This window comes from Rousettus aegyptiacus, unplaced genomic scaffold (genome assembly GCF_014176215.1).
Source record: "Rousettus aegyptiacus isolate mRouAeg1 unplaced genomic scaffold, mRouAeg1.p scaffold_m13_p_4, whole genome shotgun sequence".
NCBI classification, from domain to species: domain Eukaryota; kingdom Metazoa; phylum Chordata; class Mammalia; order Chiroptera; family Pteropodidae; genus Rousettus; species Rousettus aegyptiacus.
In genome coordinates, this window is record NW_023416307.1 from 90,434,517 (window position 1) to 90,448,262 (window position 13,746).

The following is a 13,746-nucleotide window of genomic DNA, read 5'->3' on the forward strand; positions in this document are numbered from 1 at the left end:
AGATTTCTTCGAAATTATTAATAAAATTAATAAAACAATAAAAGATATATAGAACCCATTTATTTTTTCCTTTGACCTATAAGTGAGATCAACTGCATTAAGGATTTTCTAATGTTGAACCATCCTTGCACTTCTAGGGAAAAAAAGACATTGCTTGAGCATGGTGTTTTTTTTTTTTCAATATATTTATGTTTAATTTGATAGTTTTTTATTCAGAATTTCTCATCTAAGCTATAAGTGATACTAGTTTAAGTGTGCCTTTTCAGAGATTAAAAACATTGGAATATTTCCAATTTATTTAATGAAGATTGGGGAGATTCCTATGTTTTTTAATATTTTGGAACAATTTAAATACATAGGAAACCATTTTATCCACAGAAATTTGAAAGAAACTGCCTGTAAAATTATTTTGACTTTGTGACTTCTAAGAAGTAGTTAGTTAGTCTTAATTTGTGTTATAATTTATCAATTTCTGCTTTTTGTCTTTATCAATTTTTCTTTTTTACATTTTTCTAAAATATTTAGATATTTACAACATTTTTATTAGGTTTTGCTTAAAATGAAAAGCATTTCAGACTCTTAGTTTATATGTTTAGTTATATTTCATACATTATGACTCATGTTCTCGAGATATTATTTACTAAATATTTACCAAATACTTTTTGTTTCTTCTTTGATCTAGGAGTTATTTGGATCAAATATTATCTTTTACATTTTTTTAAAACTTTTTGTCTTTTTATTATTACTTTTTAGATTTGTTGATCAGAAAATGTGACCTATAATCTTTTCACTGAAGTTTTCTCTGTAAGTTTGTATATAAGTGATTATAGCAGTCTCCTGTTGGAACCCTTATACATCTGAGAATATCTTTTTGTTGTTTATTGTCTAGTAGAGAATTTTCATAATGTAATTATTCCCCTCAAAAACATAAATGCGGCTCCATCTTCCTCTGACATATTTTGTACTAGAGAAGTCCAACATTTCTGATAACTTTTAAATGGATCATTGTAGAAATTCGACTATCTCTGAAATACAAAATTTTTACCAGAACATTTCCAGGTATAGTTTTCTTACTAATTAGCCCCTGTTTTCAGGGAGCTTTTGAATCTGAACACTCTAGACTTTTCCCTTTACAATGGTGAATTTTTCCACTATTATTTATTATCATTATCTTCTCCTTTTATAACTTCTCTCTAAAATTATTCTTATGTGAATATGTTTAATCTTTGAATCCTTTCTTTTAATTTATGGGAACTTTCTTAAGATCATCACCATCACTGATTCAGTTTTCTGCAGAATCTAACCTTCAGATCCCCCCCTTAGTTGAAATTTTAAAATTCAATAATCATGCTTTTGATCTGAAAAAATAAATAAATAACCCAAGGAAGAAGACTCATATGCTTTGACTCCTTAGACTCATATGCTTTGACTCCTTAGACTGAGTACCTTCTTCTGAATCTCTGAATCATTTCATAGACCAGATAGCACTTCTACTTCCTTGTTTTTCACTAGGGACAGGGAAAGGGAAAGAAAATGTTTGTCCAGATGGTTGGACGCTGTGTAACTTCCTGTTCCAATTCACTTGGCAGGCTATTTCTTCCCTTAAGATGATTCCTCTCTCTATCTTCTTTTGCATGGTCTGCCTTATAAGAATTCTTCTGCCTTGTAAGAATTTGTTTTCATGAATGGATGGCACTTCCTCTGATTTCTAGCACAGACACATACTCACACCCCTTTTTAACAATTGTTTTTGGTGGGTTTAATTAATATTGACAGGGCTGGAAGGAAGGTAGAAAGAGGAGAGTCAGAACTTTTAGGTGCAGTGAGGGGTTTAGATTATCATATTGAACCAAAAATCCACTACACAGATACTAATGAAAACTCTGGTAGTCAAAGAAGAATGGAAAATTATTTTTATTCCTTCTTTAGTGTGTTTGTGCACAAACAGTATTTTGTATATGGAAGTCTTTCTGGTTTACTTATCCTGCCTTCACCTCATTGTTCTTGTTTTGATTTACAGAAAGACATAGACAAGGAGTTCTATTTGTTCCCCATGGTATTTGATGAGAATGAGAGTTTACTCCTGGATGATAATATTAAAGCGTTTACAACTTCACCTGATCAGGTGGATAAGGAAGATGCAGATTTTCAGGAATCTAATAAGATGCACTGTAAGTACTGCATCATCCACCCATCTATTAAGTTATATCAGAACTGCACATGGAATGCCTTTAATTACATCAAAATTCCAATAGCTTTGCCCATTAATCAATTTTGATCTGAAAAAATAAATAAATAACCCAAGGAAGAAGACTCATATGCTGAGGGTAATATCATTGATTATTTTATGTATTGGTCAGTTACTCCTCATTTCACTCAGGATAAAACATACAAAATATGTAAATTATATGTGTGGTCCTTAAAATGTGATCTCTGGATCAGCAGCATCAGCATCACCCAGGGCTTATTAAAAATATAAATTCTTGGGCCCAACCCTGACTTACTGAATCAGAAACTTTGGCTGTGGGGCCAGCAACCTATCTAACAAACCCTCCAAGTGGTTCTGATATATACTAAGTTTGAGAACTACTGGATTAGATACTTTTCTCATCTGTGGCTTAAAAATAAGTTCATTTTATTATTTAAAATGAAGAAAGATATGGTCTCTGCTCTCAATGAACTTCAATGATTCTCACTCTTTGACTATACAGTAGAATCATCTGGGAACTTTTAAAAACTAAACTATTTTTTAAATACTCAGGACAACCTTCAGAGATTTTTATTTAATTGAAACCTAGCACCAGATTTATGTTTTGCTCCCAGTGTAATTCTAAAATGTAGTTAGGGTTTAGGAACAGTGAGTTAATCGTTCAAAACACCCACACCTCTAATAGACAACATGTGAAAATCATTGTAGCAAGAAGAAACAAATGCGAAGTTGTGTTACAGACCAACATTTTTTAGATGTATCAATGCTAGTCACATTACCCATAATCTTTAAAATATTTCTTTTTTATTTTGCATTTTTAAATTTTGAAGGAGTACAGAGTATTCAAATAGCAGAGAGAGAAAACTTCCTGCAAACACTCTGCCCTGTTATTCAAGATGAGTCAGAGAATTTTCCGTCTAGGACAACAAATCCATTCCCAGTCTACGGTGCCCAGGAAAAGCTATTATTGCTTGTATACTTGGGTATTTACAAATATAACCTGTGAGAGAATTGAGAAGTGGATAGCTAGGAAGAATAGTAAGATTCCCAGGGCACAGAAGTTCAAGAACCCTATATGCATTCGGCTCTGCTCATTTTGACCTGGGGCTGTTCTGGAGGTGCTGGGTATGGCCAGGAGTTGCCAAGACACTCCTGACATTTAAAGGAGTAGACAGACCTGAATGAGTCTTTTAAAAATTAAATAAACAAAGTTGGCTCTGGAAAGTCTGGGAGGTTGTCATGTAGTAGGATATAAGGTAATCCACTTCACTTTAAAAATGTTATTTTCCACCTTTTACAGCCATGAATGGATTTATGTACGGGAATCAGCCTGGTCTCAATATGTGCCAAGGAGATTCTGTCATGTGGTACTTATTCAGTGCCGGAAATGAGGCCGATGTACATGGGATATATTTTTCAGGAAACACATACCTGTCAAGAGGAGAAAGGAGAGACACAGCAAACCTCTTCCCTCAAACAAGCCTTCCACTCTTCATGCAGCCTGACACTGAAGGTGTATTTCTTTAAAGTTAAGACAAGTCTATAGTGGATTAATTCATGAGATTTTGGTTTAAAATCTTGTGTTGGGTGATAAGCTCATCTTTTCCCCCAAGCCTCCCTTTCTTCCCTTGGAAGAGCAAGTCTAGGCCACTAACAGCTATATGACGGGTCCATTTTCTGATGTTAGCGGGAGGGAAGGGAGTGCAAAATAGTGGACTGTGATTTTTCCCATTTCCACAAAGCTGAATCCTTAAGGCATTCTTTTTTTTTTTTTTTATATTGTGGTACTTTTAAAGATAGCTAGCAAAACAGATTAGAAAGAAAATGACTCCCATAGTGCTCTGCATCTAATCTTTTCATCATTTCTCTGTAGCCTAGATATAGTGTTGGCTTGTCAGTTGTTTGCAACTGAATATTCTATACTAGAACTATAGCCATGCAAATTCAGAGAAACCTACAGGCCTAGCTTGAATTGAATAAAACAAACTGAAACAAAAAAGAAAGAATTTTAATCAAAATGTGAACGTATTGCTAAAGTACTTCAGGCTTTATTTAGTTCGTCATGTGCCACTAAAATGTAAGACAGGTCCAGTGTCATTTTTTCCTTCATTCATTAGACAAGTGTAAATACAACAGTAAACAAAAGAGTTATAAAGTGTCTGCTCTCATGGAGCTCAAATTCTAATGGAGGGAGACAACCAACAAGCAAGCATCAAATGGTTATAAGTACTATGAAAGAAAAATAGGGCAGGAGAAGGGGCTGGTGACTGATGGGGGAGTAGGGTAAAGAATCTCTAAGGAAGTGATAATTAAGGAGAAGCTTAAATGAAATGAGGGCAAGAGCCATGTGGGTATATTGGAAAGAAGTGTTCTAGACAGAGAAAACAACAAATGCAAAGATCTTGAGGCAGGTATACCCTTGACCTGTTCTAAGAACACCAAAGAGGCCTCTGTGGTTGGAACGGAGTGAGTGGTAGGCCCTGTGATCAGAGGTGTGGGAAGCCAGATCATCTAACCCAGGCCACAGCAAGGACTTTGGTATTGCTTCTGAGTGAGGTGAGGAGCCACAGAAGGCACTAAGCAAAGGAATGACATGCTTTCTTGTTTACCTTTCCAGGGACTTTTGATGTTGAGTGCCTCACAACTGATCACTACACAGGTGGCATGAAGCAAAATTACACTGTGAACCAATGCAGGCAGTTGTCCAAGAATCCAAACTTATACCTAGGCGAGAGGACCTATTACATCGCAGCAGTAGAGGTGGAATGGGATTATTCCCCAAGTAGGGAATGGGAAAAGGAGCTGCATCATTTACAAGAGCAAAAGTAATTCTCCAGACTTTGATTCCCCCTTTTTTTTTTTTTAGTTTCTCTTTCAGAGAAATAAGAATTTTGCTAAATTGCAGAAAAACAAAGTTATATTAAACAATAACAACAAAATGCTTCCTAGGAATCCTTTCATCAATTTCAGCTTCTTTTAATTTCTCACAAGAAAATTTCCATTTATCTCATTTGATTCTTTGTAGTCACTCATTGTACTTTTATTTCTATTGGACTGTCTTCTCATGTTCATATGTCCTTCTCTTGTCACCGATTTTCAAACTTAAACCAAAATCAATGCCTAAATTCAGAGCTAAATTATTATTTCCCTTATCAATGATTTGCTGTTTATCTTCTCTTTCTTCCAGAGACTTCATTATTAGTCTAGTAATCAGTTATTTCACACTTGTACAACTATTATGCATAGAAGAATATTTTAAATTCTTGAGGGCAGTGTAGCAGATATGGTGTCTGCCCTTCAAGAACTTACAGGAAAATATGAGCCAACATCACCGATAACAAATACATTAGGAAAATGTAAAAATAAGTTTAGTGTGAGTTAAGGATGGTGGTTGGAGCTTCAAAAATATTTCATTTTGAGCAACATCACTTCCACTTCTAGTCAGCCCTTTTGTGCTTTTCCAAGCACTTTCCCTCTGTCATCTCATATGTTATGCACTAACTTTGTGGATATGATTTGAGAGATTGGGATGGGCATGTGTTTACATCTGGAGTACACAACATGACTGGCAACCTGTAGCTAAGTAATTGTTAGCTGGTTAATTTGACTGATGGTGAGTATGATTTGCAGTGTAATAGAGTAAAAGGTAATTTCAGTGATTGGGGTAAAACAGTCTAAAGGCTACAGGAGCCATTAGGAGTCAATAAAAACTTTAGGTAAAAGGAACATTTAGAAAAACATGGCCATTTCAGTTCCTATAGATCAGAAATACTGCAGTAATAAGAGAACACTTCATTGGTGAAATCTGAACCAATAAAATTTTAGTAATAAAGAAAGCTTAGATGATATCATCTAATACCTTGTTTTAGAGATGAAGAAACTGAGTCTCTAATAGGCAATGACTAGCTGGAGTTCATTTTAGCTAGTGTCAGAGGCAGGGCTGGGACTCAGATGGCTCCACTTTTAGCTAGATGAACTTTGTACCACACCTGTCTATTTTTAAATTCTTATTTTTTCTTTCTGGAATGGAAGACTGATATTAAAAACTAGTATAATTACTTAAATAAAAACTATGTTTATTCAATATTGAAAATTTAAAACTCAACCTCCACTTTCATTAAGACAAATACTAACATTAGTTGTGCATGTTTTTTTTTTTTTAAGTGTTTCAAATGCGTTTTTAGATAAGGAAGAATTTTTCATAGGCTCAAAGTACAAGAAAGTTGTGTATCGGCAATACACTGATAGCACGTTCCAAGTTCCAGTGAAGAGAAAACCTGAAGAAGAACATTTGGGAATTCTAGGTACTCTAATAACTCTAGCTCATCAGGTGTGGGTTAGTGATACCCTGCAACGTGCAGTGACAGTCCATGTCTATGAGTTTAATTATCTTAGTTCATATATCAAAGTTATTCAGTTAAAAATTAAAGAGAATTCTTCTATTTGCTAGATGATATGCTGCCTGATTAATGAGTCATTTAATAAAGCCAATTAGATCTTCAAAAAATAAAAATAGTAGTTACTCAATAAAAACCAGAAACCTATATTTACCAAAGAATATGGCATAATAAAATATTACTTATTTCTGTTAGAAACAACGTATTATTCTATAAACCAATGAAATTGAAAATGTTTGGTGTTTTATCAAACTGATGCCTGTACTTTTCGTGAAATTCTAGAAATTACTTTTTAATGAAATCCTTAACCAAATTTTCATTGTTATTCTACCCTTCCAAAATAAATCATAGATATTTACTTTAAATATTAAGATGTAAATGATTAAGTCCAAGAAAAAGAGTACTTACAAGGAAGTACAAAGCTGGAGGAAAGTTGACTATAATTTTTCAGGAATCATTTTAAGACAGAATGTCTCAGAATATGAGTAACACTGGCCTGGGGAATTTTCTTAAAAATCGTCAAGTGCAGGGGACACCAGTCCCAAGGCCACTGTTTCCAGTAGTAACGTTCCCTAGGGCTTGGTTATTCTCAGCCCAAGGAGTAAGACACCCAAGGCAGAAGGCATTGCTACTGGGTTACAATAATTCTCCAAAAAAGGGAGACAAGCTAAGGTTGGCTGGAGGGTGGAAATAAGAGGGTAATAGCCCCGCCCACCCTTTCAAATGCAGGATTGCCATTTCTTCACACACCTGAAGGCCTGGAAGTCCAAATGCTGAGCAATGAGAGCAAGTACTACATCTTGACTCCAGGCCATTCTGCAAAAGGGGACTTTCAGGCTAAAACCTCCGTAGAGCTCTAGTTAAGAGAGGTACCATCTGTAAAAGCAGCCATTACTGGTGTTTTTATCCTGAATTCTCTGGGAACAGGTATAAATTTAAGAGTATAACAGCATGAAGCCACAGGGGCAGAGAGAAAAACCCCCATAGACTCCTCCTGCCCTTAATACTAAAAATGTTACCTGATCTTTGTTTTCATTACTGAGTTAGAACTTCCAATCTCACACATATATAAGCCACTCTTCCGTTTCACTCTTTCCAGGTCCACAGCTTCATGCAGATGTTGGAGACAAAGTTAATATTATCTTTAAAAACATGGCCACAAGGCCCTACTCAATACATGCTCATGGGGTGAAAACAGAGAGTGCTACAGTTACTCCAACTTTACCAGGTACTGGTGTGTGTGTGTGTGTGTGTGTGTGTGTGTGTGTGTGTGTGTGTTCAATAGACTTTATACTTTTTTCACAAATGACCGTCATCAGTGAGCTATTCCAAATGAGCTTTTTTTTGAGGAAGTGAAGGAGGTGGTTAACAGGGGACACAGAGAGGTGTGTCTGAATGTGTGTATGACCACAGCACATATCAAAAAACCTAACAGGAGAACTATAAGAAAAAACTCTGATGGTACTGGACATCTACAAATAGTTAGGTTTGAGTCAGCAGAGATGATCTCTCCATGCATAGCTAGAACACAACACAGGCATGTGGCTGAACATTTCCGTCCCAGGGTCCAAAAGCAGCATCCTAAAGGCGGAGGATGCCACTTGACATTTAAATCCTTGGTATCTAGTCCAACATCTGGCACGTACTAGGAATTCAATAAATATTTAACACAGATAAAAGCTTAAATCAATTAAATGCATGGTCGTATTTTCTTTAAAAAAAATTGTGTTTTTCATCTGTTAGTTGTAAAGTTAGTTGGCTTCTAGCAAAGGACGATTCCTCTGTAATTTAGTAGTTCACAAATATATCAAGTGTGAAAAAAATAAATTATAAAGTTTCTCTTGTCTATTTATGGGTATAGAAATGAAAAGCCCTGCCCTCATGACCCTCATATTTTTCCGAAGGTGATAACATATATAATATTAAGCTGTAAAAAGTTATGAAAAAAAATAAGGCCATTGAGAGAGAATTAGGTACCAATGGTGCTATTTTAGGTGGGGTGGTCAAGAGGACTTCTATGTCTTTCTCTGTCTTAATGAGCCACAGGAAGTTGTGGAGGAAGAGCACTGTAGGTCCTGAGATTCGAGTGACTTGGTATATCTGAGGAACAGCAAGGAGGTCGGAGGCCAGAGCAGAGCAAACAGGGGGAAAAATGTGAAGAGATGAGATTCAGGCAGGGTAGGGGGTCAGATGCAGTAAGAAGATGGGGACTTCAGAGGCCATAGTTAGGACCTTAGACTTTATTCTAGAAACCCATGTGAAGGTTTGAGCTGAAGAGTGATAATTCAATGAACACTTTTGAAAAGTTGTTTCTGGCTGGAGTATGGATAAGTGTCTGTAGGGCACAGGAAGAATCAAGGATCATTTAGGGGACTACTGTAATAATCTGGGTAAAAAAAAAGAAAATAACAAGACTTGGGCCAGGATAGAAACAGCTGAAGAGGTAAGTTGTCATGTTCTGGTTCTATTTGAAATGTGGTACTAAAAGGACCTGCTGAAAGACTGGGAATTAGAAAATGTTAGGGAAGGTGGAGGAGTCAAGACAGCCGAGACCACAGTTTCCGGCTTTGAGCATTGGTGACAGAGCAGGTTGGGGCAGAGAACGGAGAAAAAAAGGAAATGTCATTTTTCAGCTTACAAAAATAATATGTTCAGTTTGTGAATCTATGCTTTATTCTCAGTAACCTGTTCTGCTTAGAAAAAGGGTGAGGTGGGGAAGATGGAGGGCTTGTGGAAAAAGGAAAAATTCTAACACATCCCTTGAGACTATGTCCCACTTGATACCCTAATAAAGATTTGTCAGACTCTGTCTAATTAAAGTCTGACAGCAGGAATATATAATGGTGAGTTCTATATAAATGAAATGGACAGTGAGAGGCCACGGCTGAAAGTCAAGTTATTGCGAGCAGCTATATTATTGAACTAACAGGCGTTCATTTTGCCTGTGTTCATCAAAGCCCAACGAGACATAAACGGGAGTTACGGCAAAGAAAGTAAATGTTTTTTGAGAAAATGCCAAGACTGAAGACACAGTAGAGCTGGTGCTCAAATAACTGGCTCTCAATAGCCTCTAGGAATAGCTTACATAGAGGAAAACTCGTAAGTCATGTCAGCTAAAGGATCTGTGGTTTTGGACTCTACTGATTGGTTGGGGCTAGGGTGGAGGCAGTTAATCATTGCATCAGGTCCTGATATCAGTCATGGATCTAGCTTTCAGGGGACATGATCATTGGGGGTGTTCCACCTTCATGGGTCTGGAGCTGAAACACAACTGAGATCAAGATCTTATCTTTAGTTTGACCCAAACTGTTTCTGTGGTCAACAGGCCTGAGGCTTTATTCCTAAGACTGTTTGATGCTGACCTAAGTGCTTAATGATTATGAGTGGTTGTGCAGTATGTGAAAAGGTGGAAGGATGAGGAAAAAAAAGAAGCAAGTGAGTCATGATGCTAGTAGACTAGACAAGGCCAGTTTGAATAGAGAATGAGAATAAGCCATTTGAAAGGAGTCAAGGTTTTGCATGGTTAAAATTGTATTGGAAGCCTTGAGGTAACTGGAAGCAGAGATCAGGCTGGAGAAGAGCCCAGCACAAACAGAAGAGAGTAAAAGATCTTTGCAAGACAGGAGGGTAGAGCAATTGGTCATCTTCAAAGAGTCAAGGTCCAGGGTGTGTATCTGACAGTATCATGACAAAGCAGTGTATGTTATGACAGAACGAGACAGACAAGAGAGGAGGTTGATGTGACAGGTCAGTGATGCACAAGATCAAGGCCTAACGTCTCTTCACTAGGAATCATGAAATCACTGAGGATGAAAGTGAAAAAGGAGAAATGGAAGGCCATGGCGAAGCTGAGGAAATTACACAGAGTAGTCTACATACAGACACAGAAAGGACTGTGGGGAAGGTGCTAGCTCTGGGGGAAAAAATCACTTGACAGTTAAAAAGAAAAAAGTATATTAGAGAAACATTCTTCAAGCTAAGAAAAGATCTGATGCAAAGTTTCTACAAATTGTGAAACTGGAATTGTCACCTCCTGGCTTTTGTGGAGTCATTGCATGTGTGTCATGGCTAGTTAATTCATAACTGACAAAGAAGATATAACAGTATGTCTTACAGTCTGTCTTAAAGGTAAATTCCTGAAAACAATATTTGAGTACCTCTACTTTTTAAAACTAATTATCCCGACATTTCTAGTTTCTGGGTCACTGGCTATCAAGACTTATATATGTGTCCAATATATATCAAATATAACCAGACACATCAACACTTGATTAATTTAGGTGAAACTCGCACTTACATATGGAAAATCCCAGAAAGATCTGGAGCTGGAAAAGAGGATTCCGCTTGTATTCCATGGGCTTACTATTCAACTGTGGACCAAGTTAAGGTAAATTTTAAATCATTTTAGTTTTTTGAAAATTCCCCAAATAGACACACAATTGAAGGAATATGAGGATATAGTTTTTTCTGTGGGCTAATTCTGCGGTAAAATCCTAGGAGAGTAAACTACTCTGTAATTCACTTGGGTTTCATTTTTGGGGGTTGGTTTGTTTTTAAGGATGAAGTTATAACTGTATCAACTCTATGACTGCCAATTATGGATAATACAGAATTAAATATTACTCAATACAGTATTTTATTTCCCTTTGGATATGAAAATACATTAAACTCAAGGAACTGAGATATGATTTCAGAGCTCTATTATTACATGATAATGAAAATGCTGACCTCACCAGTCTTGATAAGATGAAATATTTCAAGGCCAATAAAATGCTCAACAACTACAAATCAGAATGTGTACCAAAATTTTTTAATTTATTCGTGCATTTATTTTAAATTTAAGTATAGTTGGTATACAATATTATATTAGTTATATTAATTTCAGGTATACAATAATGATTTGACATTTTTATACCTTATGTCCCAAAATTCTTCTGTGGAGTTAAATCTCTAGTCCAAATCTCTCTCCCGAGTTCTAGACTTGTCTATATACCTGAATGTCTCCCCCGTGTCCCACAGCACTGGAAACTCGGCAACTCTAAAGTGAAAATTTACATCTTCCTCTACCTCCTTCTGTATTTCTTGTTATAATAAATAGCACTACAAGCACCAAGTCCATTCAGTTGTTTAAGCTAGAATTCTGGATATGAAGTACTTAATACTTCTCCCTAGTTCATCCAAGCAATTTACCTACCTACACAGAGCTCAGTCTGTTTCTTCTCTCCATCTCCATATATCAGGTCCTTATAATTTGCCTCAACTACTGCAGTGGCTTCGCAATCTCCAGGCTCTTCTCCTGCTAAGCCTTCTTTCACTTTACCACCAGAATGACTAGTCTAAATTGGAAATATTCCTTCATTCCATGTTTAATTTTTCAATGCCTACATATGACTCACAAGACAAAATCTAATATTCCTGAACATGATGCAATTCAAAGGCCTTTCAAGGCCTCATCTTCCACTATTGGTGTCCAGCCAAACCAAACTTTTTGTAGATTTTAGTCGACCATGGTCTTCCTCTGTGTTCAGTAGCACTGTAAGTACCTCCAGGGCAGCAAGTGGTTCATTTCTTCTATTCCTCTATTTTTCCTACTAGACTGAGTTCCTGGAGGGCAGGGGCTTTGTTCGATTAATCTATAGATTTTCAGTAACTGGCATAGTGCTTGGCTTATGGAATAGGCAAATCAACACTGTTTATTCGGGGTTCTTTTACACTGCTGCTTATTAGCTGAGCTAAATTTGGCCTCTGTACACATTTCTGTTCCTTCAGTATCACTAACATAACTAACCTACAACTCATCACTGCTCCAATTTAATGATTTCAAGTGGAAAGTGTATTGATTTGCCAGTAACACAATGGTCAAAGTCTACTACCTAAATGAGGCCTGCCTAAATTCCTGAGGTCATGGGCAATAAAGTCCCAGTTCTCTGAAATCCTTACTTATAGCACAAAGATGACTGAAGTTTTTGATTATTTTCAGGATCTCTATAGTGGATTAATTGGCCCACTGATTGTTTGTCGAAGACATTACATGAAAGTATTTGATCCTATTAAAAAACTGGAATTTTTCCTTCTGTTTTTCGTTTTTGATGAGAATGAATCTTGGTACTTGGATGAAAATATCAAAACATACTCTGATCATCCTGAGAAAGTAAACAAAGACAATGATGAATTCATAGAAAGCAATAAAATGCATGGTATGATATATTATCCTACAACCTATTTTTTTCCTTTTATTCTTTCAAATAAAATTAGACTGTTTCTTTTACAACAAACTGCCTCACTTTGTATGTGAGGTAGAATTCTGTTCTAAGCCAAAAGGGGACTATATTTGAAATCATCTATTAACTGCTCTCCAAATTCCAAAGTCTCATTCCCTTTTAAATAAACTCAAAATTAGGATTAAGGTTTTTGGTGCTAAGTGACTAGAAAAGCAGTGTGACATTAGTGACCTTAAAGTATTCATTTCCTCCATCTGTAGTGAAAAAAGTTCTATTACTTCAAAAAAAAAAATCCTATTTATGAACCTAATTGTCACATTTTATGTGAAATAGCTGTTGGTTTAAAGTATCCTGAAAGGTAACATAAAAGCCATGTATTTTCCCCAGCTATTAATGGAAGAATGTTTGGGAACCTACAAGGCCTCACAATGCATGCAGGAGATGAAGTCAACTGGTATCTGATGGGAATGGGCAATGAAATAGACTTGCACTCAGTACATTTCCATGGCCACAGCTTCCAATACAAGGTAAGAACCATCCATGGTCGTTATTCTTGCTCTATTTGAAAATGTTTTAATACAAATGAAGAAAATATTTCCTCAGGAAGACTTATGAAAAGTTGAAAGTTTCAAGAGACAACTAAATTATTGTCTAAGAGTGTGGCACATAGCAATTTCAATTACCAACACCAACCATTGTTATGTCTGGGCTCTTCCTGGGATTTGCAGTTTCTACTGGATTTTCATGCAGTTTTGCTCACATATTCCTGGATAAGACATTTGAATGGAATCATTAACAGAGAGGGTGGGAATGTTCACAAAATGATGGACCAGAGAGTAGGGACAAGACTTTATGATATGCTTTGCCTGTTCTAAGTTCTGGATCTTAAATGGCCCAAAGTGAACAAGATCATCAGTTT

General features: G+C 36.2%; 1 protein-coding gene across 4 annotated transcripts in view; it reads left to right on the forward strand.

Moving 5' to 3' along the window:
* Nucleotides 1-13,746, forward strand: part of LOC107518210 (ceruloplasmin) — a 55,933-nt gene that overhangs the window by 27,312 nt on the left and 14,875 nt on the right. For all 4 annotated transcript variants that reach the window (XM_016159676.2, XM_036218784.1, XM_016159683.2 and 1 more), the window contains exons 10-17: nt 2,021-2,171; nt 3,510-3,722; nt 4,827-5,034; nt 6,374-6,513; nt 7,706-7,834; nt 10,887-10,993; nt 12,587-12,803; nt 13,215-13,354. In XM_016159676.2, the coding sequence (XP_016015162.2) occupies nt 2,021-2,171; nt 3,510-3,722; nt 4,827-5,034; nt 6,374-6,513; nt 7,706-7,834; nt 10,887-10,993; nt 12,587-12,803; nt 13,215-13,354 (1,305 nt within the window). The remainder of the gene's footprint in view (nt 1-2,020; nt 2,172-3,509; nt 3,723-4,826; nt 5,035-6,373; nt 6,514-7,705; nt 7,835-10,886; nt 10,994-12,586; nt 12,804-13,214; nt 13,355-13,746) is intronic.